The 23455-nt window shown below is 35.2% G+C and overlaps 1 protein-coding gene across 1 annotated transcript in view; it reads left to right on the forward strand.

Moving 5' to 3' along the window:
* DACH2 (dachshund family transcription factor 2) overlaps window positions 1-1807 on the forward strand; it is a 551156-nt gene extending 549349 nt beyond the window's left edge. The window contains exons 11-12 of the mRNA XM_063084695.1: window positions 419-562; window positions 1701-1807. Of these exons, the coding sequence (XP_062940765.1) occupies window positions 419-562; window positions 1701-1807 (251 nt within the window). The remainder of the gene's footprint in view (window positions 1-418; window positions 563-1700) is intronic.
* The last annotated feature ends 21648 nt before the right edge of the window (window positions 1808-23455 follow it).

The raw sequence follows: 23455 nt of genomic DNA on the forward strand, positions 1-23455 counted from the left end.
TTTTTTTTTTTTTTTGCCTTTTGAAATATAAATAGCAATACCTTGATTAATAATAATAATATCTTTCTTAAGAAAGGCATAAATTATTTAATGCTATCATTAAATGCATGTAGTTGAGTCAAAATAGAAAACAATTCTCAACCCCCACTGCCACCACCATACAAATGCATGTATATTAAAGAGAATACACACTGGAAATGAGAAAATCAAAAGAAGCTGGTTGTGTGATTGAACTACAGTAAACAAAGCACACTTTAGATGAGCCTAATGAGAATTGGGACCAAAAGAAGCTAATCAAGTGTCAACTGAGACATTTATATGCCTCTCTGTATACCTACATCTATGGCTTATAATTAATAAAAACTGGTAACCCTATTGCATTGACCAGGCCTTTGCAAATTACCTCTTCACATTTCAGCTACCATGCAAAAGCGCCTGAAAAAAGAGAAAAAAGCCAAGAGAAAACTGCAGGAAGCCTTGGAATTTGAATCAAAGCGCCGGGAGCAAGTGGAGCAGGCACTTAAGCAAGCCAGTAGTGACAGTGGCCTGAGGATGTTGAAAGGTAACGTCTGATTTGGATTTTCACACTCAAGGTAAACAAAGCAAAACCCGATTTTAAAAGAAAGAAAAAGAGAAGAAAAAAAAAAAAGAAGAAGAAGAAAGATGGACTTTGTCTAGGAGTAATTAAAAAATCAATTGAGACCAAGTATTTTAGTTCATGAATTAAACCAAAGTAATCTCTATTGTGGGAGATACAAATAGCCTAGCAGTGACAGGAAATCCCACTGATTTTTGCATAGAAGTAGGAGCTCTGATAACCTTCCTGCACCTAAAATGTAAGTGCTTTATTCATGTTAGAATATGCCAATGTTTGGTGAACTCTGCTTTGATCAACTATATTATGCTGGTTCCTTTTATGCAGATTGCATTTGTGTTGAGATGTTTAAGGAATGCCTGGTTGAAAAAGAGTATCCTAAGTAAATCCCTGGAGATCCTGTGGGAAGAGATGCTTACATCACGGAATCTCTTAATTCCTAACTTTTCTGATTCCATTTTAAATTTTGAAACCCCATAACATTGTTTCATCTCATTTAGAGCCAATTTGCAGTACACACACACACACACACACACACACACACACACACACACACACACACACACACACACACACACACAACGTTTTTACATCACAATTATTAGCCTTTGGAACTCATCTAAAGAGCACAATAGTAAAACATTTGCCCCTAGAGCCAGTACTATAGACCACAAACCATAATGTGTATTTTGGTCTTCGTTTGCACTTAGCATAGAGATAATGTCATCATATATCACTTCTTACAAGTGGAAAATACACCATAAAGATGGGACATTTCCACTTATGCAATTGTGTCTTTCATCTTTTTCTTGTTCCGCAGTCAGGGCAGGCTAACCTGACAGTCTTAGGGGATTTTTATGGACAGAGATTTCTCTTTAGAGAATGAAATGAATAAAGAAGTATTTACTATGTACCTAGAAATATATGCCCAATTGTAAAGTTCAGCTATCATTTATAATCCTCCCTCCTACCATTAAAAAAAGCAGACATACAAGAGATCTTGTGTTATCTATAGGACCAAAGTACTGGCTTACTGGAGTTTTCCCTTTAAGTGTAATCAGGAAACACAGAATTGTACCTTAATCTCGAATGTCACTTCTTTCAGATACTGGAATGCCAGATATTGAAACAGAAAACAATGGGACTCCTCATGATAGTGCTGCTATGCAAGGTATAGTAAACAACAGCATAGTTCTTTCCACAACTGCTTAATATGTGACCCTAGAGGTGGGGTGGGGATGAACACCTATGTTGATACTCTTCATAAAAGTAAAGTAAATAAGTTTAACTCTTCTTACTTTATGACAGAGAAAGCACTTTTCCGTGTTTTTATAAGAAAACGTATATACTTAATATGTCTTTGAAAACCGAATAATAGTACAGATACTTAGGGACTAATCACAGCGTGAGCAAATTTCTTGTATGTTTAGCTGTTAAAAGGCTGTACATTTATGTTAGGCATATTCTAAAAATGCATAAATGTGAATGTAATTTACCTTTCAGAAGTATATAATGCCATGAATTTTGTTTAACTTCATTACTGTTTATAAAGGCCACAGATACAGTAATAGCAACCTACCTGTATTTTAAAGGTGTTGTAGACAACATTTTTAATCAATCTTTAAATTTCCATGCTAATTTTAGAAACAACCCAAACATGGAATTAAGAGCACAACTTGTAATTCATTATTTATAGGGTTCCCCAAAACGCTTAGATCCTTTAAAATATTTAAAAATATTTAGTGGTAAGAAAACAGATGAAACAAATCAATATAATGTTAGGAATGCAAAAGCATCTAAAAATAAGAATTAAATCTGACCACTGGAAATTTTCCCCTGTGATCCTAATGCAGTTTTCTAGCTCTTTATATGCAGGTCACATTTATTTTCTTATTTATTGTGAAAAAAATGCCTCACTCTAATAAAAAAAAAAAAAAAAGACATTTCCATGAGAAAACTATTTCCTAACTTTGAAAAAACAAAGACAACCATGAATATGTTGCTTGCTGGAGGTTTAACTAATCAATGCCTTTCGACTGTGTGCTGACTCCAGCTACATAAAGGCAACAGAATTGGATGTGACCAAAAAATACATTTAGGTTCATCTGAGGGTCATCATTTTATATGACCCTTTCAGAAAATTTGGAAATGTCCATTCATGTAGCTTTGCAAATCATCTTTACGAAACCAGGAGCGTCAGAGCTCATGGATCTTCTGGTAATGCCTGATTCTGCTGCAACTGGGTAGATCTAACTAATGCATTAACTGTTATGAGAAAGCGTGCACGCTTAGCTCATTTAATGAAGTTTTTGCTGTTTCTTAACCCTTTTTTGCTTTCCTGCTTTCTTCCCTCAACTTAGAGACTCCGTCTATAAGAGCAAAGTCAATTCTAAGGGGATTCAGTATTTGTCCATTCAATTCACAACAGCAAAATTCATGAAGAAAGTCCCATTAATTGTGGGCCTGGTATTTGAGGTTGCCATCAGATACCAGGGCCATGGTAGGGATGAATAGCCTGAAACATTTGATCCCTTATGAATCAGTGACTCGCAAATACAGACACAGTCTTTAAGGAGCATTAAGTTTGATTGTACCCCTGATTAGAGTGGGATGTAAGGTCAGCTTTTAACTGGAGGGGTAAACCAAACACATCGCCAGTGGGTGCTGTTTATTTAATTTATATGATGCCTTTAGTTCACAGTAGTAGCATCTTTCCCATCTCTGAGATAAATACCAGCTTTTGAAGTGTTCTAAAGTTATGTACTTCATTTCCATACAACAAACAACAGACACCTTATTCATGGGCAGTCAATTAGGTGATCTAAGCAAAAGGTAGATTCATTCTCCATTTGGCTCCTTTTTTTTTTTTTTTTTGTGAAATCTGCAAAGAATGGCTTTTGCATGCTAACCTGTACTTAGGGAAGGACACATTTAATATTTGTTTTCACTTAGCATACTTCTAATAATTCTTCTAGTTTTTGCTGGCTAAACATTGGAGAATTAGAAACACCTTTAAAAGGGTTGAGATGGGATATATTTGAAAGGTAATTGATTTTTATCATGCTTGTTTTTCCAAATTAAAAATTAGGTTGACTAGTATTTTTGGTTAATGTTGTCCATATATAGTAAAATATGGTGGGTTAATAATTTCTTATTAAATGCCTGTCTTTTAGATTATGTTAAAAAATATCCTTGATGAATGTGATAAAAATGGAAAAGTATACATTCTCCCCTCTCTTAGCACAACATTTAAGCTTCCATCATCACTTTATGGAAAAATAGAGTGAATGTCTTGTGTTAATATGACAGTAGAATAACAATTTAATATCATAAAGAGGTTGCCTTTTTAAATTTTATTTTAATTTATCAATATACACTGTAGTTGATTTTCGTGTCCCTTTACCAATTCCTCCCTCCCCCTCTCCCTCTCCTCCCCCGTCCCACCCATCAACATCATATCTGTTCACTTGTCTTAACAAGTTCAAGGAATTATGATCATTGTCAAAAACAGGTTACTTTTTGAGCAAAAACTATTTACTCTGTTGCCAGGGGGATAGATGCCTGAAAATATTATCACAACTAAACTTAAATATAGTTCACCAAATCAATCAGGTTAAATAATTAACCTAAAGAATTCCAATCATTTTGCCTATTATTTGCTCAGAATTGAAAGATTACTTTTATGAGTATATGTATCTATGAACCTCAGAAAGTTTATAATGCTTAAAAAACATAAAAATACAAGCTTAACCATTATTTTTTCATTCTTCCTAATAATTTAGCTTTTGTGGGTTATGGTTCTTTTCTTTTGTGACTTATTTTGATAATGTTTTAATCTTTTGCACTTCCTGCAGTTAGCCATTTTTTAACTTGGAAGATTATTTCCCACCAGTGTTTTGTGAGGGTCAATTCATGCATGCCAATACAATGACATTTCCAAAACTCATCTCCATCACATCAAACAATTCCAGCGTCAGTGAAGTCTTTTCTCTTCCTATTGCCAATAGCTCTGTTGGATAGAAATCTATCGTTCACCTACTGCTCTTCCTTTGAAATTCAATTAGTTCCACTGTGACATCTCCTTAAAAGAATTTAAAGGGGACGTGGAAAAATGTTGGATGGCCACCCTTAGAAGCAATAAAGTCATATCCACTTTTATGATGATTTCCGCGTGGATTTTAGTGCAAGCAAACTGCTCATGCTCTAGGATTCTTATGTATATTTTAAAACTCTTCAGCTCTGTTATTTCATGTATTTTATGCTTTAAATGTTGTTTGACAGACAAGATATCATGCATAGACCACTTTCAAATTAAAGGACATCTGTATCCCTTATACTTTAGCAGTTTACCATAGCAACTCCTCCTGAACATCTTCAGATGATCACACAATGAATATACATATTCACTCCCATGGCTGTGTCCACTATCTCTGAAGGTGAAGGATTCCATGGATCATATACACTAATATGGTGCCATCCAGATTCCTATAACTTGGATGGGGACCTGCAAGACAGCACATCAACTGTCTTGCCAACCAATCTCCATTTCACATAAAATAAACATACTGGGTGTCATTAAGTGCACCTTCAGATCAATGATTTTTGCAAATGACATTCAAGTGTCATTTGCGTAGTGCATTTTTGCTGATAAAAGCAAATTAAATTAGCACAACTACAAGTGCGCTGATAAAAACTAAAACCGAACAGCAGTACCATTAGCTAACAAAGTAATATTTTCTCTTTACTGCGTTCTGCCATTTAGTTATTATCCTATTGGAAATCTAATTATAATCCTTTTACTCCCTAGTCAAACTTCACAGTTTTTGCAAGCTTAGCACTGACAAGTGATTTCATTACATTTGATTGCCTGCGCCCAGATTGACTTAACTTCACTCGGAGACCTAAAAGCCCTCTCAGTTTCTCAGATTCCCTGCTTGCACATTACTGCAACAGCTCCTTTAATTAATTAGCATGAACAGCAGTAACATGAACTGCTGAGCAGAAAATAACATCATTTTATGATCGCAGGGAGACTTCTCTTTTTGCATGTTTATACCTTAGTTAACTTTTGTATGACTATATTTCATTGTTAGGGTCTACTGGTACAGTTGACAGTGCATGTTCCTTAAATTTTTAAAAATTGACATCATCATATTAATAACAACAGGTAAAACAAGCGCAGAATGTGAAGCTCCTAAATTTTAGAAAATAGACAACGGCCTCCATGGACTGACTTTCTAATAATACAATAAATGATAGAAAAAAATGTTCAGGGGAGATAACATCATAAAGTACAAGGTCACAGTGACACATTGCTCCTGTTATTGTCACTGAATTTGTTTTGGGAAAACAAACAAACAAACAAAAAGTAGGACCTGATTTTTTGCAAGTGGAATGTCGAACTCTGTGAATGATTTTTACATTTGCTTTTTTGCCTACATGTTTCACAAAGACACAAGGTGATTTAACACTGGAATATATTTTTCCTCTGGTATTTTGTCCATAAATGTGGTGTAATCTTAAATAATATTTCCTTTTTTTGCCACTAACACGCTAAAAGTGGATATTAAATCTAACCTACATGCCAAAGTAAGCCAAAATTTGATATAAAAGTAAATGTACTAAAACTTTTCTTCTCTCTGAACCATTTTTGTTCAGAAAAAAATGTGGGAGCTTATTCAGAGTATAGGTTGACACTCAAATATATAAAATTCATGATCTTCTCTATGCAGGAGCTGGAGAAGTTACCACTGATGAATTAAAAGCAAAGTGACTAAAGAATCACTTGACTTTAAAAGCAGCAGATACAATTTTAACATTTACATGTTAAAAAAACCCATTATATTTTACAACATAATTTAATATACATATAGTATAGAACATTTAATATATATTTATAATATGAAATTTATATGAATATGTATATTCTTATCCATTCTCTCAAAATCAGTTTGAGCAGTGTCTGTTCTTCCTTGATCCTTGAGACCTCGTTATTATCTTTTCTCTTTGCTGCTTGCTTACTAAGTTAGAACAACATTCCTTCAAAGATCTTAAGATTCCATGCCAATATTTACTGGAAAAAACACCCTTGGGACAGGATTATCTTTGTAGAATTTGGAAGAATAGTAAGGAAAATGATGGCAAGGGCACGAAAGGGGACAGGAAAAGGTAAATCACATATGACTTCTGGCCAGGTATATGATATGATAAGAAAAATTAAAAGGAAAGCAGATGGAATTTTTCTATTGGTTTTTCTACTGACTTCCACCACAGTGTGGTCTCCATCTTCTTCTTAGAGTTCCACTGCCCCAACCTCACCAGCCATTAATTTCCCTCCCTTTGATGTCTTGTATGTGTTGGAAGATATACACAGGCACTCTAATGTTCTCTTTGTAAAGCAGAGATGTTCTCTTGTAAAGTGAAGATATATAGTAAATCAGAGGCTAGAGGGATTGTGGAAAGTAGGTCTTCTTAAATATTTTCCATTATATGCTTCCTTTGAGAGTAGGAGCCTTTTACTACCTAGAGAAACTTTACTACAAGTGCCATCATAGGGTGGGAAAAGGCTCTAGCACACACCTCACAGAGGAGGTCCCAGCATCTTTCTCTAAAGCAGCGAATTTTTTGTTGTTGTTCCTATAAGGTTCATTAGATATCTTGAGTCTTTACTTTTTCCTAAGGAAGCATTTGTTTCTTATTTTCTTTATCCTCCACAGGATTTTTATCTTGATTGGTGGTACCTCACAGACCATATCATACCTATCTGCTGTGAAATACCTGTCAAACCATAGCACACGTCATGCTTCTAGTTTTACCTCAGGAGGATGTGAAGAGCTTACATTACTTGATCATATAGGGCCTGGTTGTCATGGGGTAGCTTGCACCACTTACTTGCGTTGCTAACAGAATTATGTGCAGTGACTGAAAGGTTGTCACACTAATTATGAAGATAGCATAAAATCTCATATGTGGATCTAAGACTTACAATTCCAGCTACATCTCACTTACATAACAGATGAAATTGCAATGATAGCAAGACAGTGAGACTTGCAAGTCAAGATAGGTTGTTCTGCTACTCAGGATTTTGAGTCTACAGGAATAATTCATTAATCAACAGGTCTTTTTTTACTATAATCTAGGAAAGGTTGAACTCTGATAACTTCTCAACCAGTTACTTTATGCCCCATCCAGTTTACATATACAATTTTTTAAGCGTGGGATTCACCCTACCCAACTCCCAACCTAGATATACCTGAGGAACATGCAAAAGGAAAAGTGTTTCTCTGATTAAAAGTTCAAGTTATTTTATTTTTCACTTTCACATTTATGTTTTAATAAATAAAACACACAGCATTTTCATAGAAGGTTGTAATCATATGCCATTGTCATCACACCACTTTAAAAAAAGTTAGAGTTATTATATTGCAGCCATATGAATGTGTGGTGGTTCTGTGCCAAGATACTTAACATTCTTGCAATAAGGAATGAGTAGCCTAAAACTGAAGTAGTGAAAAAATAAAAGGCAATACCAGTATATGTATAGCTTGGTGAACTTCGTGTCATTCTTAAGCAAATACTCTGTAGCAGGATTATCCCTGTGTGGCAGTTTGGAAAGGTGTGATTAACCTCTGTTTTGTAAGTATGAGAATAATTGAAGAGAAGTTAAGTGGCTTACTATTGACAGTGGAAACTAAAACACAGGAATCTTAACTTATAACTATCGATCCATATCTGTAAGAATCTCTCATATGTTAGCTAGCCAGTTAGGACATTTAATAAGACTATAGTATTATTCCAGGCAAACATGCATGTTGGGGGGTGGGGGGTGGGTCAGGAAAAAGGCTTATCCAGTTTGTTGTTAATTAACCAAAATAGTTTAAAACCAACTATAGTAAGCACTTCTGCCTTAAAAGCTTGTAGAGATTGGAGAAATATTTACAAAAATTAAATATATACCATATATCTCTCTTTTCTATTTAAAACTATGCAGAACATCTGAAATAGTAATAGAAAAAAACTTTTTTATTTGTAGTTAAACTCACATCCCTCTGTCAGAAAAAGACTTTAACAGATCCTCAATTATCTAATTTTAGGTTGGAATTCCTTATTGTAGGGTATTAGCATAAAGTTATATGTGTTTGCTCTGGGCAAGTTCTTTTTCATTTATAATAGCCATATAACATTCAATTTTAGAAATTAAAGTGAATTTAAAGAAAAAAATTTGCAATTTTATGCAGACTTTCTTGAAATCCCCTAATCTGTTGACACCCACACCCCCTCCAAGATTATGTTTTACTTTATTAATGTTTGAAAATTAACATTAGTAATTATCCACATACTTAAGCTGCAATCTGCTTTTTGTCAATAATGCAAATGAATATTGGGGCAACATCTTCACTAATTCCTCTAATAGCTCTCAAGAAAGCATTATTTTTTTTTACAAACATTTTTTTCCTATCTTCCTATTCTCTGACAAATGTTTGTGCTCTTATTTTCTTTAAAATAATAAAAATGAGTAAATGCAATGCTGATCTCAGCATCTGCGAGCAACCATTTAATAATGAGACAAAACCTGCAACAGAGAGAGCTAATAAATAGTCAAATATTACGGTCTCGTGGTAACTGTATTTCAGCCTTCTATGGGAGAATGTTGGATGTTGTCATTGTTAACATTGGACAAATTATCGTTTAATGCTTTTCCATTACTTCCATTTTTCATTTTTTCCCATATTTAGATTACTTTGAAATCACATATTATAGTGTTTTTCTATCAGTTTAGCAGACAAAAGAAGTAGTTAAAAGTTATTACAAAAAGAATTTAATTATGCTTTTAAATATTACATGAAAATATTTCCAATATGCATCCTCTACAGAATTCAAATAAATTTGACATTTATGAACCATTCTGTAACTTACATACTTATGGAAGGTGGGGGATATTACCTTAGATTCTTTAGGGGAATGGCATAGAAACGTAAGCAGCACTTTTCACTGTAGCATTATTAACATTAACAAGAAAATAGTGAAAGAAGATGGCATTTCACATGTGACATGTACTTAGAGTGGCTCCTGAGGTAGTCGGTGTTCCATAAATACTAGCTTACATTTACTTTCCTTTCTTTTCCTTTCTATTCCCTGCCAAAAAGTAGAATTCAAGTACTTCTAAATCTCTTAAAATCTGCTCAAAAGTTGCAGGTCTCTGTACTGGACTCATGTGCTTATATTGCCACTTTATAACAGGTATATAGGAAGCACAATGAAGAGGCAGAAAGAGCACTGGTCTATTAGCCAAGATTCCTCAGTTATTAACTGGTTAACTCAGTTACTAACCTTGAGAAGTCATTAAACTTCTCTGCCTTAATTTTAGTAAAATAGTTATCATAATGCTTTTTTTAATCTTCCTCTTCAAAAAGTTAGGTCCATACTCTCTGAAGAGTGTAACAAGTACAAGATATCATTATTACTATGCCCTACAAAATGCACATGAAGTTAGCATTTGTGTTTATAAATGTAAATTTCAGGAGGGATGAAGTATTTGGCATATAATTGGTATATAAAACTTTATCTAAAATAGATGTTTTTCAGTATATATTTATGATAAATATATCTCTGTATTTTATCTCCGTGTGAGAACATAAGGATATTCATACTCCCTTTTTAAAGTGGGTCTTATAAGAACTAGAGATTCAATAAAGGGGAAAAGGGTGTATTAAACAATTAATTCACAAAAACAGTGTGAATTGAAAGTGAGTGAGAGAGGTTGATAACACCATTATGATACCATTTTCAAAGAAAAGACAACCTGTATTTGTCTTTGGATTAAATTATAAGTCAGAATATTTTTAGGATTGATAGGTCAAGTGGTTTTTATTTTCAAGAAACTTCTTTTTTGTGTGTGTCACATTCTAAAAATAAGCACCAGACTCTTCTGAAAAAATGACTTCAAAATAATGCTCTTCTCTACACAAAGAGGAAACAAATGCTATACTATTTTATTATTTACCCCTAGCTTGCAATAGTCTACTTTTCCTACTCTCAGATTAGTAGCTCCATATTTATACTACCGCACTAATAACTAACTGGACCACAAACTAACCTCACTACTCTTGCTGATTTGATTTGAGAATGCCACATTCTAAACATGTTTCTAAGACTACGTACAGTTCATATAATTAATTCAACATTTAATTTGGATTAAATCTAATACTGAAGTGGAGTGTGAACAAGCACATTATTTTATCTCTATTATTCAGTAGGAAAACATGACCTCTAGAGGTGATATTACTTGGTGCCAAATAATACGGTGCTCATTTGAAAATAAGAAACACATCACTAATTAAGCAACTTAAAGAAAACATGGAACTTGCTACTTAGCTCGATAATTCATTTATAAAATATTTCTATTAGTTCAAGAATAAGTTAGCTACCCCCAAAGAAAGGTTTGATAGCCTAAAGTATGCCTGTGATGAGGCCTATTAGATTTTAAGAAAGTCCCATTGTTTCCATAAGTGAGCAAGTGGTGAGGAAAGAGTTGTAAGAAAACATGAGCCATGGGTAGGAAAAATCATAACTGCATTTTATTCTAGATATAAATTAAACCTCCAAAAACATTATATATTATAGACACACTTGTTTGTAGTTCTTAACAAATAAAAAGTCAGCAGTTTCTTTCAAATCACCACCCTGTCAGAAAAGAAATTCTCATCCTGAGAAGAAATTGCAATCATTAACAAAGATTTTGACTCACGGAAAATAGTGCAGATCTTTACTTATGTTTTAGACTGTGGAGGAAAAAAAACCTTCCTAAATGCCTTGCTTATTAAGCTAGTCATGCATTTTGCTGTAGGTTGTAAAGCAGTAGAACATGCACAAGGGGCTCATAAGCATATTTTAGAGTTAAGGAATAACATTTACACCATTTTTATATTGTCAATATCACCCCTAGAGAATAAAATTAAGCTTTAAATTATTGTAAATGTACAGTTTTGCTCACCTTTGTATAATTTCATTTTTAATAGAATGAGACATATACATGAATATTTGATTAAGGGATAAACATTGTAAAATGATACATCTATTGCACACAGACTTATTCAAATCTTAAACATATACAGTACAGCAAAATACTATAAAGTGACGCTGTGGGTTTCAGTGAAGTGCATTGACTAGACTTTGGATATTCTTTTGTTGGAATAAAATTTTGACCAGGTCTTATTGTTTTTTCTGTGCAGCCTGAACACTGATGCCGGAACTCCAACTGATCATAGGCACGAATTAGGGTGCTGTAGCAGTTACCTGCTTTATCTAGTGTTGTAATTCTTTAAAATTCATGTTCAAATTCTTAAAATACGGAACCTTCAATTACTATTTGTTCAGTACTGAGAAGTAGAACCTTGAACGTACAGGAAAAATGTGGTAGAGAATGGGCTTCACAAGATTTTAGAGGTTAATCATAATGATGAATGAACGTGATACTTTACACTACTTTAACTCCTTTCTTTCAAGGAGTTCATAGTGCTTCACAAATATTATCACATTAATCCACACAGCATCCTAGTGGGGTAAGTAGGTGGAAGAATTTTTAAGACAGAGAAAATGCTATTAAAATGGTGTAAGAGAAATCAAAATGTAGACACACCCACTTTAAGCTGTGATTACTATGATATAGCTTTATATCTGTCTGACCTGGGATTTAACAGAAATTATATCAGGAGGTAATTCATTTGTGCGAGTGATCAGTATTCATTATCACTGCTTTGGAACTCACCTTTCTAAAAGAAACACTTTGCCTGTAGTGTTGTCTAAGGGAACGTAGGGAGCTCTAGTTTTTAGATTTTACCACACTTTGATTTTTCCTTGAACTGTTGATGGTAGAAGAAGTCACTTAACCCCTTTCTACTAGCACATTCCTTTTTCTTTCTTTCTTTCTTTTTATTGGTTATGAATATGCATGGGGTACAAAGCTGACCGTCACTAGTACATTCCTTATCTGTAAACAAGGCAACGATAAAATCAGACACCCAAGCTACTAAAAGTACCCCCTTTATTCTTTTCACTCAATCCCAATCTTGCTTTCTCTTTATTAAGCTATCAACAAACAAATAATGAAAAATCTATAGACATAAGAAAAGAGAGAAAGGCAGATATGATGGATCAATCACATCGTGGACATTTTTCACTATTCACCCTCTGGTTTAGACATGGTCAGATGCCTAACATGTTCATGTGATTAGAAACAAGTGGGTCATTTGGCTTGAATTGTCTAGGAAATGGCCTCAAATATTTTTAAGTGTTTACTCAGTGGAGACCTGGCCACAGGCTAATGGCAGATACTTGTCACCATTATTTTCATGCCCCCTAAGAATCTAATAGAGCAGTATTTCAATATACTAAATGGTACTCTAGTGATCAAAAATATTTATTGTCCCTCTTAATGTGCACTCCTTACACCAAGCAAAATCTAATCCATGGTGTTATTTTCACATCTGCTCTAGATTTTATTTCTGATCTGACCTAAAAAACCACTCATCTTATGCCAAAGGCCAACTGAGTTTTTATCCATTCTCTGTGATAGCATATGCAATTTCTGCTGGAATGGCCACAACCCTACACACTTGAAAATTTTACATTAATTCATATCAATGTGAGAATTCAGTCATTCCATGTTCTAAAGGAATTTCTTCTAAGGTGCGGGCATTTGGCTTCTGTTGCTCCTCACGGACTGTAGAAGTCTGCTTATATAGGCTGTTTGAGCCCAATTCCATGAAATAATACAAATTAGAAATAAATCATGGAGAAGCACTTAGGTAAATCAAATCAAAACTTTTAATAATATCAAACATCTGAACTAATAACAATGAGGTGTGACCAAAAATGCAACATCCAAAAATATGTCATCATTATTTGGTCAAACAATATATATTGAACGATAAGGGAAATTGAAATATAGGTTAAAGCATTTTCAAATTTAAGTCACATAAAAACAAAATAGTGTCTTTTTTTACAAATAGATATATTTAACTTACTGTTGTTGAACTATAAGGAATCATTTTTTTCTGGCCTTTTCCCAATATCTGCTTTGTATAAGCTCCCGATATATACCGCAGAAGGCAAGTCTCACACTTAACTTGAGTTTGGAGCAGCTAATTGTGGCTGCTGTCGGAGGTAACTCAGAGTTGAAGATAACTCTGATAGCAAAGACTTGTCTCCTGTATGGAGGGGGCCACACCACGGGGTATGCCCAAGTCGGGCAGTGCTGTGCTAAGGGAAGGACTGCATGGCTTGCATTCTGACTTTAAAAATGGTTACATTTGTATATATCGAATTCTCCTTTTTACCTATCTGAGAAATCTTAAAGCAATAAACTCTGTCAACTCTCCCCGAGTGTCAGTGTGTGTCCCTCCTTGTAAGCTCCCAAGCTCCCTAACATTCCCCCTGAGAGGCTTCGTTCATTGCTCTTCCTGATCTTTAATCTTGTTTACATCCAGAATGCATATGAGATCATCATCTTTGTTTAGAGCTCAAGTACTAACCCTCTTAAAAACATGAAACATTCAATTACTAATTAGTTGTTTCCTGTTCCTAATGAAGTGAGCACACCAGGTTTGGATTAAAATTCAACCACTGCTCTGCTCTGTTTACGGTTCCAGATGTTCTTGTTTTATCTAGGAGTTCACTTTGACAGCTACTACTAAATGATAAATCACTCATATTATAGCTGAAATGCATTTTGAAACTGAAATGTGGCAAACTTTGAGATTGCTCCAAGGATCAGTGTCAGCTGGTCAATATTGACCCCTTCCTTATGATCATTCAGTAATGGCATATGTAAAACAGTTACAGAATATGTGTCAACATTATACAGCATGCTACACAGGAGTCTATTTCGATACTATCCTCAAAATTGGGAGAAAAATTTTTACTGCTATTACATATCAACTTTACTGTATTCTGGGTAGAAAAATTGATTCATATTAATACTGTCTTCTTCTTGCTAGCCTAGTTTTTCTTTGGATTTTCCAGCTGCTGTGGAAACTGTTCCTGATAGGCCTTGTAAGCAGGCATATTTAATGAAGGATGTGGACAGATATGTTTGTCTTTTAATAAAAACAAGAATTAAACACAAAAAATGAGGAGGTTTTTCAGAACCTATGTTTTTCTAAAAAAACAAATGGTGATTATCTTTTGTCATTCGTTGCTGTGTTTATGTACCTTATTTTAGAGGACATAACTTGTTTTGCCAACACTTTCAAGTTTGTAATGTTCACAATTTGTATTGCATGATTTAAGCTTTAGCTATGTTGTATAAATTTCAATTCTGATAAAATAACTGTCTGCATTTGATGTTGAGGAGCTTTCCTTTGACATTTAGGCTGTGTATACAGAGGATGAGGTAGACTGGAGAACTGAGCATCTATCTGGTCAATTTCATTAGAATAAATATTCTCATACTCCACAAAGGAGTCTGAGCTATTCTCTGGGGTGACAGATTACCAGACAGTTTCCAAAAACTCAAGCTTTGTTTTCTTCTGGTCCTTGGAAAAGTTCAGGTGCATTTCATGGTATTCTTGGGAAATGAAATGTCTGATTGCCCTCGTCAAGACATCTGACCCTCAAAGTAGTCTGACTGACACAGACCCAAACTCTTTTATTCTTCTATTACCTTACCACATCTTTAGCTTTGGTTCTGAGGTATTATCCAGAAAATTCCATGGACTCACCATGAAACCTTCTATACAGAAAGAATAAATATTTTAAAGATATTATGAACAAGTTTTAAAAACTTGACAATGCTAAGCTTTGGCCAGGCTGAGTTAATATTTTAGACTAGGCATATCAGTCCAATAATCCTTTATATGTGAACATGATACATTTGATTCACAAATATGGACTTTAAGTGCTTCTCAAACACAGGTGACAGATTTGTCCTGATTCATCCACAATTTTTTTCCTTCTGCTTCTTTTGTAGCCAAAGCCCAACTTTTTTGATGCAGCCAGTTAGAGATTCATGTCATAAGCCATTGCTATGAAAAGGAGCAATGACAGACAAAAAGAGATTTAAAAGATGTTTTTCCAACTATAACTTTTACCCACACCAACAAAATATAATCTAACTCTAGGATGGTATGGACTCTTGATTACCAGTGTTTAAATTGATACTAGTTTGACCAAACACTCTGGTTGAAATGATTTACAGAACTAGTCTCCCTTCATGCAGTATACACAGTCTCAGGGTTACCCTGGGGAGAGGACATTCTAAATGTACTAAGCTGTCATTACTTTGGATCATAATCAGATACTCCTTTACTCCTGTTTTGGTAAACCATAGGGACATCAAATGTACCATTATGTACAAAAGGAAAAAGTAAATCGCTGTGTACCTTATAGCATAGTCCATAAAGAGTCTTTATCAGTCTTCGATGTCTTCAGTGCTGTGGAAAGAAGAACAGAAGCTGTACAATGAAACTTGAAGGGTCTTTGAAAACTGACACATTAACATATAGAAATGTTAAGAAATATTAAATTTTACCAACACTGAGTTGAGTCTGTTACATCAGATTATTTTAGTTTCCTGAAGATAGAAGTTTTAGTATTTTGAAGCACATATCAGAATTATTCCTCAGAAGAACTAACTTGTTTTCTTTTTTTTAAAGGAGGTAACTATTACTATTTAGCAATGGCACAACAGTTTTATTCAGCCTGAAAGGTCCTCGCTGGCTTTACATAAATGAAGATGCTTGTGATTCCAGTTTAACTCTGAAACTATTCAACATGGAGTTATTTCAATTGTGTTTATCAGCAAAGCTTTGTTTACTGAAGCAGCTATTCAATCTATGTGATGTTAATAAAAAAAGAACCTGTGTACATTTTAAAAGCAATGATGTAAACTTTGTCCTTGCATTAGATTGACCAGTTTAAGAATATGAGTTAAATCCTAATGGCTAAAGTAACTTGACCATATTGGATGCTTTTCTATGTTCATTTCAGCTTGGCTTTTTTGTGTTTTAAGGAATAAAATGCAGTAGTGTGTTAGAGACTAGAAAATTATATGTATTGTTTCTTTGTTCTACCATATATTAAGTTAAGGTACACCTTCTTTGATAAAAATGTACTTGCTAAACTTCAGTATAAATAAAAGCATTTTGACTTTGTCAATTGTCACTGAGTTTTTATTTTCAAATTCACTACTACAGTTATTGAAATATCCTGTAGAGTCAGTGAAAATACAAATAGAGGAACTAGGAAGGTGTTTGCAAAGCTTGCTCCAGTTTTGTTATTTCCAAACAAATATGAACATAAATCTTATTTCAGTTAATCTGTTTAAGGAGATGGATATTCTTGCCCTCAATTGTTCTGTTGATTCACACTGTATTGCCTTTTCCTGGCTGTGCATACTTATTGAACCTGCTTCCAGGAGGAAGAGTTACACTTGGAAGCAAGAAAAATGTGGTAAACCAAGAACTAGAAAATCTTTACTGAATATTTATTATTTTCAAAAGGTTTCTTCTCGAGCCACTTTCAGTGGAGAACAAAAACATCAAAGGGGTATGTGTCTAGGTCTCTCAGTACTCCAGGTCTCTCTGTATGTCCAAATGTCCATCGGATCCTAGTAAAAAAGCAAGACCAATTATAGCCCTGCCCTACAATTGATCTAATCTCTTTTTTCACCTTTCCTTTGGTTTATTTTTAGTAAAATCCTAGAGTCTACCCAAATTCTGGTTTACCAAGGAACCTCTCTCTGTTTTTCCTGCACACTTCTACTCCTTGCCTGCCTTGTAAAACATGTGTTGTATCCCACAGTACTTCTAGCTGGCCACCTAGTGACTGTAAATTTTCTAGTTTAGAGCCATGTTGCTACTTTCACAGATGTTTTCCTCTCACTATCACCTCCTCACCATCCTCATTTACGGAAGTCTTGAGAGTCCTGATAGGACTAAAAACTCTTTCTCTGCTGTAGAGGAGAAAGATCCCTAAGGGTTTTTGTTGGTTAAGCAGGCCTGCTCTGGTAGTATACTATACCCCACCATAACACAAGAAGCAGCATCCCAAGAGTCAATCATATGATATGCAGACTTGCATCATTTGAAGGGTTAGTATAATGACCAGAAAAAGCCTATGCCATTGACAGCCCAACTCCCAGGTGTCCATGTGCCCAATACTGTCTGTGATTTAACCTTACCTTGTACCCGTTATCCACACTGGCTTAGCATTGATGGGGGTAATTTGACTCTGGGTCCTGTGGATGGTTAGAACTTCTAGGGAAGTGGAAGCAACTATAGGACACTCATTATTTGAAGCCCACTTCATTGGCCCATCTGAAGAGACTGAGCCAGGAAGATACCAGGAGTGAGGCCTACTCTGCTCCTCCATGTTTCCTGGAATATGATTTCTTGCCATTTCAAAGCAAACTGTTGACCACCCTTCCATATCCCCCTCCTCACCGCCACCTCTCTCCCCAAACAACATAAAAACCTTAGACTTAAGAAAAGAAACTGGGAATTCTGCCATTTGCAGAAACATGGATGAGCTTGGAGAAAATTATGTTGAGACACAGAGGAAAAAATACCACATGTCCTCACTCATAGTCAGAGCTAAGAGAGAAAGAAGGAAAGAAAGACCACAGTGGTGCTTTGGACTTGCAGAGGGAGAGACCATACCCAGGGTTGCCAAGGGTGGAGAAGTGGAGAAGGAGGGAGGTCGGAGAGGGGTTGGTTGTGGAAAACAGGGAATAATGGCAATTTGTAGTAATGGGCTTAGTGATAGTATTGATCTGACTGTCACATCTTGGACACAGGTGGTGATGGTCAACTTTGAACCCCATGATATGCTTAACAAATAAAGAAAAGAAAGAAAATAAACTGGGTACAGGGCATTGATTTCAATGTATATCAATTCTTTCTCAAATATAAGAATGGGTTGGGAGGATGAGTGTTAAATTATTTCCCTTCTCACTCTTTTTGGAGAAAGAGTTTACATTCACCCTGGGGGTGTAGCTGCAAGAGCTGGATCAGCCTCATACAAACTTCAGGGTCTCTGACTTTAACTTCACTGCTTGTGGAGCTGTGGTGGGGGAACACAGCTGCTTCCACCAGCCAGACATACTGAAGGCGTTGTCATCCATAATACAACCCTAGTATAAGAGTGTCTTTTTATACCTTTTAAGTTGACTAACCTTTTGGGGGATTCAACTGTTGCCATTCTTCCCAATGTAGGCCATTCATGTATAAGGCCATTCACATACAGTTCCACTCATGTATAAATGAACTCCAATGGCTTTGGTCATGAAGGGCTTTCTCCTCCAGCAAACACCAGCATTCTGCCTTCTTACTCGGGGAAATGTGTTTCTGGATGGTGTCTCAAAAATAATTTAAAATAGCATCTGAGATTAAGGAGTGAGTGGGAGGGTCTTCAAAGACCGTAAAAAGTCTGATATCTCAAAGGTAAGAATGCAATTACTATTTGAACAATTATAATGGCAAGGAGCTGCTTATTTTGTTAGCTTTCAGTATTATAAAGATCAAAATATATCAAGCCCAAAATTTTGTCACTTCAGCTTGAACTTGGAGAAAAACTATCCCCAATTACACACATAGCTGAGTGAGTCCATTATTTAAAATTATAGAAATCTGTCAGATGTTACAAGTAATACGAAATGAATTGTCATAGTTTTCATTTGTTTGCACTCTTGTGCATGCATGTGTGCACACACAACCTATATACACACAAAACACTCCTTCTTTTCTTTGTCAATGAATTACTGAAATCAAATCTGGCATTTTTCTGGTTTCACCTGGTTCAAGTCTCTCTTGAAACATTTGAGAGCTAACAAAATGAAAAGAAATGAAAATAAAACAAAAGTCAGGTATGAAGATAGTTGGCTATCATTGGGAGGGACGGTAAGTCATTTTGAGTATAAATGTCTACATTATGATAATTCTGAAGTTCAGCTCTTTGATTAAACAAAAAGTCCACTCTCTGAACCCCACACTGGCCATTTAAGAGTTCTCTTTCTTACAGCTTCTCTGTTTTCTTATAATCCTTCTGTACAGTTTCTAGTAGAGATGAGTACACAAACCTGGAACCCTGTTTTAAGTCCTGATACATTAGAAGTATGGGAAGTAGAATCGCCAAGAAGACAAATGTACTAATTTAGCAATGGTAAGACCGCCTAAGCATATTCATTGAAATCTCTGAAATTGACCTGAGCTCCATCGTCAGCTTCCTCACTTATTCAAATCAGAATGCTACAATAACCAAAAATGGAGTTGAACTAAACTAATGAACTTCTCAGGGGATGCCATAATTATTCATTTATTCATTGTGTTCTAATAAGGGGAATATTTCTTTACCTTTGGATGACAATTTTTTAAAAATTAGTTAAACCCATAATCTTTTTGATAAAATTTGTGCTAAAAAAACTATGGTAGAGCTGGACTCGGGTTGCCTTGCCATTTATGAGATTAGCAGGATATGAAAATTTTAGAAGCTTCAGAGCAACGTGACCACACCTAAAAATCTATCTTAATTTATCAAAGGGGAGAATTAAAATTAAAAGTAAGTATTTAGGTACAATTCAGTGTCTAGCATTAAAAAGGGTACTATATATAGTAAGAAGATTTCAATAGAATTGAGACAACAGAGTTTACGTTGCAAACAATTAGAAGTCACTATAAATGAAAAATAATTAAATGCCAATATGTATGATACAAAGATAAAGAAGGAAGAACATGTTATATGCAAGGATAATGGGTAGGTTTTGTGAAACTTGAATAGAGCCCTAAAGAACAAGTAAGATGGAGGGGAGGAGGGCAAAGGTAAGGGACCAGCATCAACCAAGCCCCAGAATAAGAAAGTGCAGTGGTGTGTACAGTTCACGGAAAAGAAAGGAATCCACCGTAAGGAAGCACAGAATTCTTGTCCAGCTTTAATGGCAGATAACATTTAATAGTTAACATGGGACTATATTATGGAGCACCCTGACTAAGTAGCAATGAGCATATAACAGAAACCCATTTAGAAGAGTAATCTGAGAGCAGTGTAGGATGGATTAAATGGAAACGATGCAGGAAGAGGGACAATTGTATGTCATAAAATAGCACTTTCATATTTTCCTCTACATATTTCCAATCTGAAAGTAGTATTTGTTATAACTCAGGATGGCACACATGCTATCAATTTTCACAGATGATTACAATCTTAACTACGTATTCCGTGGTTCAATCAATATGAAGAAAATGTTCCAAGCAAGGTTTAGTATTTGGATTTAAGCTTCTGTAAACATCAATAAAATCATAAGCCATAAACTTATTTTATTTGAAATAAAATATTTCAGTTGAAGACTCAGTCAACCTAATTCTTTCACCTTTACTAATACAGGCAACCCATGAATTTTAATGGCAGGACAAAGCAACGTCCTTTATATATAAACCATGGCTCCAGATAGGCCTCATCTCCCCTTCTACCTACCCTCCGAGGTTTCATGCCCTAGTGTGTTAGATGCACATTGTTCAGCCACCTGAGAGGACAAGCTGCCGCTGAACTCTTACCCAACCCTTACCACATATGTGTCCCTGTCCAGACTGTCCCCAAAGTCAGTGCTCCTACAATTTCACATTCTCATGAAATAACTTGCTCTCACCGCCCAGCAGACTGAAATGAGGAAGAAATCATTTTGTATGCTGCTACTAAATGTACACTGGTTGCTATATCTTTTGAGTCTAACACAGAACACATAATGATGGTGATTTTTTTCCCCATGGACAAGATTGTTAGATTTGATAGACAGTTGGGGGTTTTAAATTGCAGATCATTCTATTGATGAGCTATCTTATGAGTGTAATGGTAGTTTTTGTTTGTTTGTTTTGGTTTAAGAAGGTAAATGACAGGGTTGGTGTAGAAAAATGTAATTTTTATTCTAAACAACCAGGTCAACAATGAAACTCTTGAACACATTCCAGCTGGAAATCAGGGGTTACCTAATAGTAATACCACACAATTAGACTTTGACAGGGGACAAGGTGGGACACATAAGTGAATTTTTCCAATAACTAAAATATTGGGTGAGGGGGAATTATTTGAGGTAAAAATACCAACTACATATATACCATATATTCTCTACTTCCACAACTTCTTATGACTAATTTATATTTTCTTCATGATTCAGGATTATAATTTCAATTTTGTTCCTATGGACTAACATGCTCTGAGGTCATTTTTTCAGCCTAGTAGATTCCTTATACATCCAGTAGATAGCTGAGCAGCTAACAATGTCCACTGTTCCTCACCTACTTGTTTGCTATTTGCATTCTCCTGTTGGCTTCAAAATCTCCTGTTGTGGGTCCCTAATCCTCTAATATGCCCATTCACATAAAGACTCAGATGCCCCCCAAATAGACCATTAATTAATTAATTAATTTCATTCATCTATTCATTCATTTATACAACAAATAAAGGATCTTGTCTTCAGGGACTTCACAGTACTTACAGATAATTGCCTTATTTTCTGTGATTTTATGGGAGAAATAAGGGTTTCTGTGGGAGCACAGAGGGGAAACACCTAATGAAGACCTGGGAGTCAAGGAAGGATTCCTGGAGAAAATGACATTTCACTTGCAACTTGAGGGATACGCACAGCCAGGAGAACAGAGATTACTCCACCTTCAAGCAAAGCTATAATTTAGTTCCAGAAAAACCCTACCTTTATTCCCCTAAAATCTTTCATTTTTTAGTATCTTAGTAACTGCAGGAAGCAAGAAACCTACGATATCCTGTGATCTCAATTTCTTCCTTGATTTTCCCCTCCTCATTGATCCACTATTTTGAACTTATAGAAGTAGAGAATAGAAAGGTGATTACCAGAGGCTGGGTGTTGGGGGCAAGGGGATGAGGAAAGGGGAGATGTTGGTCAAAGAGTACAGACTTTCAGTTAAACAGGAAAAATAAGTTTGAGTTATCTATTGCCTAGCAATAGATAATTAATAATGTATTGTATGTCATAAAATTTCTAAAATGGTAAATGTTAAATACTCTCACCACAAAAAAATAAGTAGCTGAGGTGATGGATATGTTAATCAGATTGATTTAGCCATTCCACAATGTATACACATATCAAAACATTACATCGTACCCCATAATATATATAATTATTATTTTCCAATTAAAAATAAAATAAAGAAATTTGTCCAATGCTTTTTCAGCATCTATTGAGATAATCATAAGGTCTTTGTCCTTGAGTTTGTTACTGTGATGTATCACATTTATTGACTTTCGTATGTTGAACCATCCTTTCATCCCTGGAATTAATCCCACTGATCATTGTGTATAATTTTTTTAAGGTGTTGCTGTATTCTGATTCCTAATATTTTGCTGAAGATTTTTGCATCTATATTCATCAAGGACATTGGCCTGTAATTTTCTTTTTTTGTTGTGTCTTTATCTGGTTTTGGTATGAGCGTTATGTTGGCCTCATAGAATGAGTTTGGGAGAGTAGCATCTGTTTCAATTGTTTGGAATAGTTTGAAGAGAACTGGTAGTAACTCCTCTTTAAAAGTTTGATAGGCCGAGCCCGTGGCGCACTTGGTAGAGTGCTGCGCTGGGAGCGCGGCGACGCTCCCGCCGCAGGTTCGGATCCTATATAGGTTCGGATCCTATATAGGAATGACCGGTGCACTCACTGGCTGAGTGACGGTCACGAAAAACGACAAAAAAAAAAAAAAAAAAAAAAAAAGTTTGATAGAATTCAGCTATAAAGCCATCCAGACCCAGACTTTTCTTTGTTGGAGGACTGATAATTACCACTTCAATCTCCTTGCCTGTTATTTTTCTGTTCAGGTTTTCTATCTCCTCTTGGTTCAGTCTTGA

The sequence above is a fragment of the Cynocephalus volans genome, chromosome X (assembly GCF_027409185.1).
Source record: "Cynocephalus volans isolate mCynVol1 chromosome X, mCynVol1.pri, whole genome shotgun sequence".
NCBI classification, from domain to species: domain Eukaryota; kingdom Metazoa; phylum Chordata; class Mammalia; order Dermoptera; family Cynocephalidae; genus Cynocephalus; species Cynocephalus volans.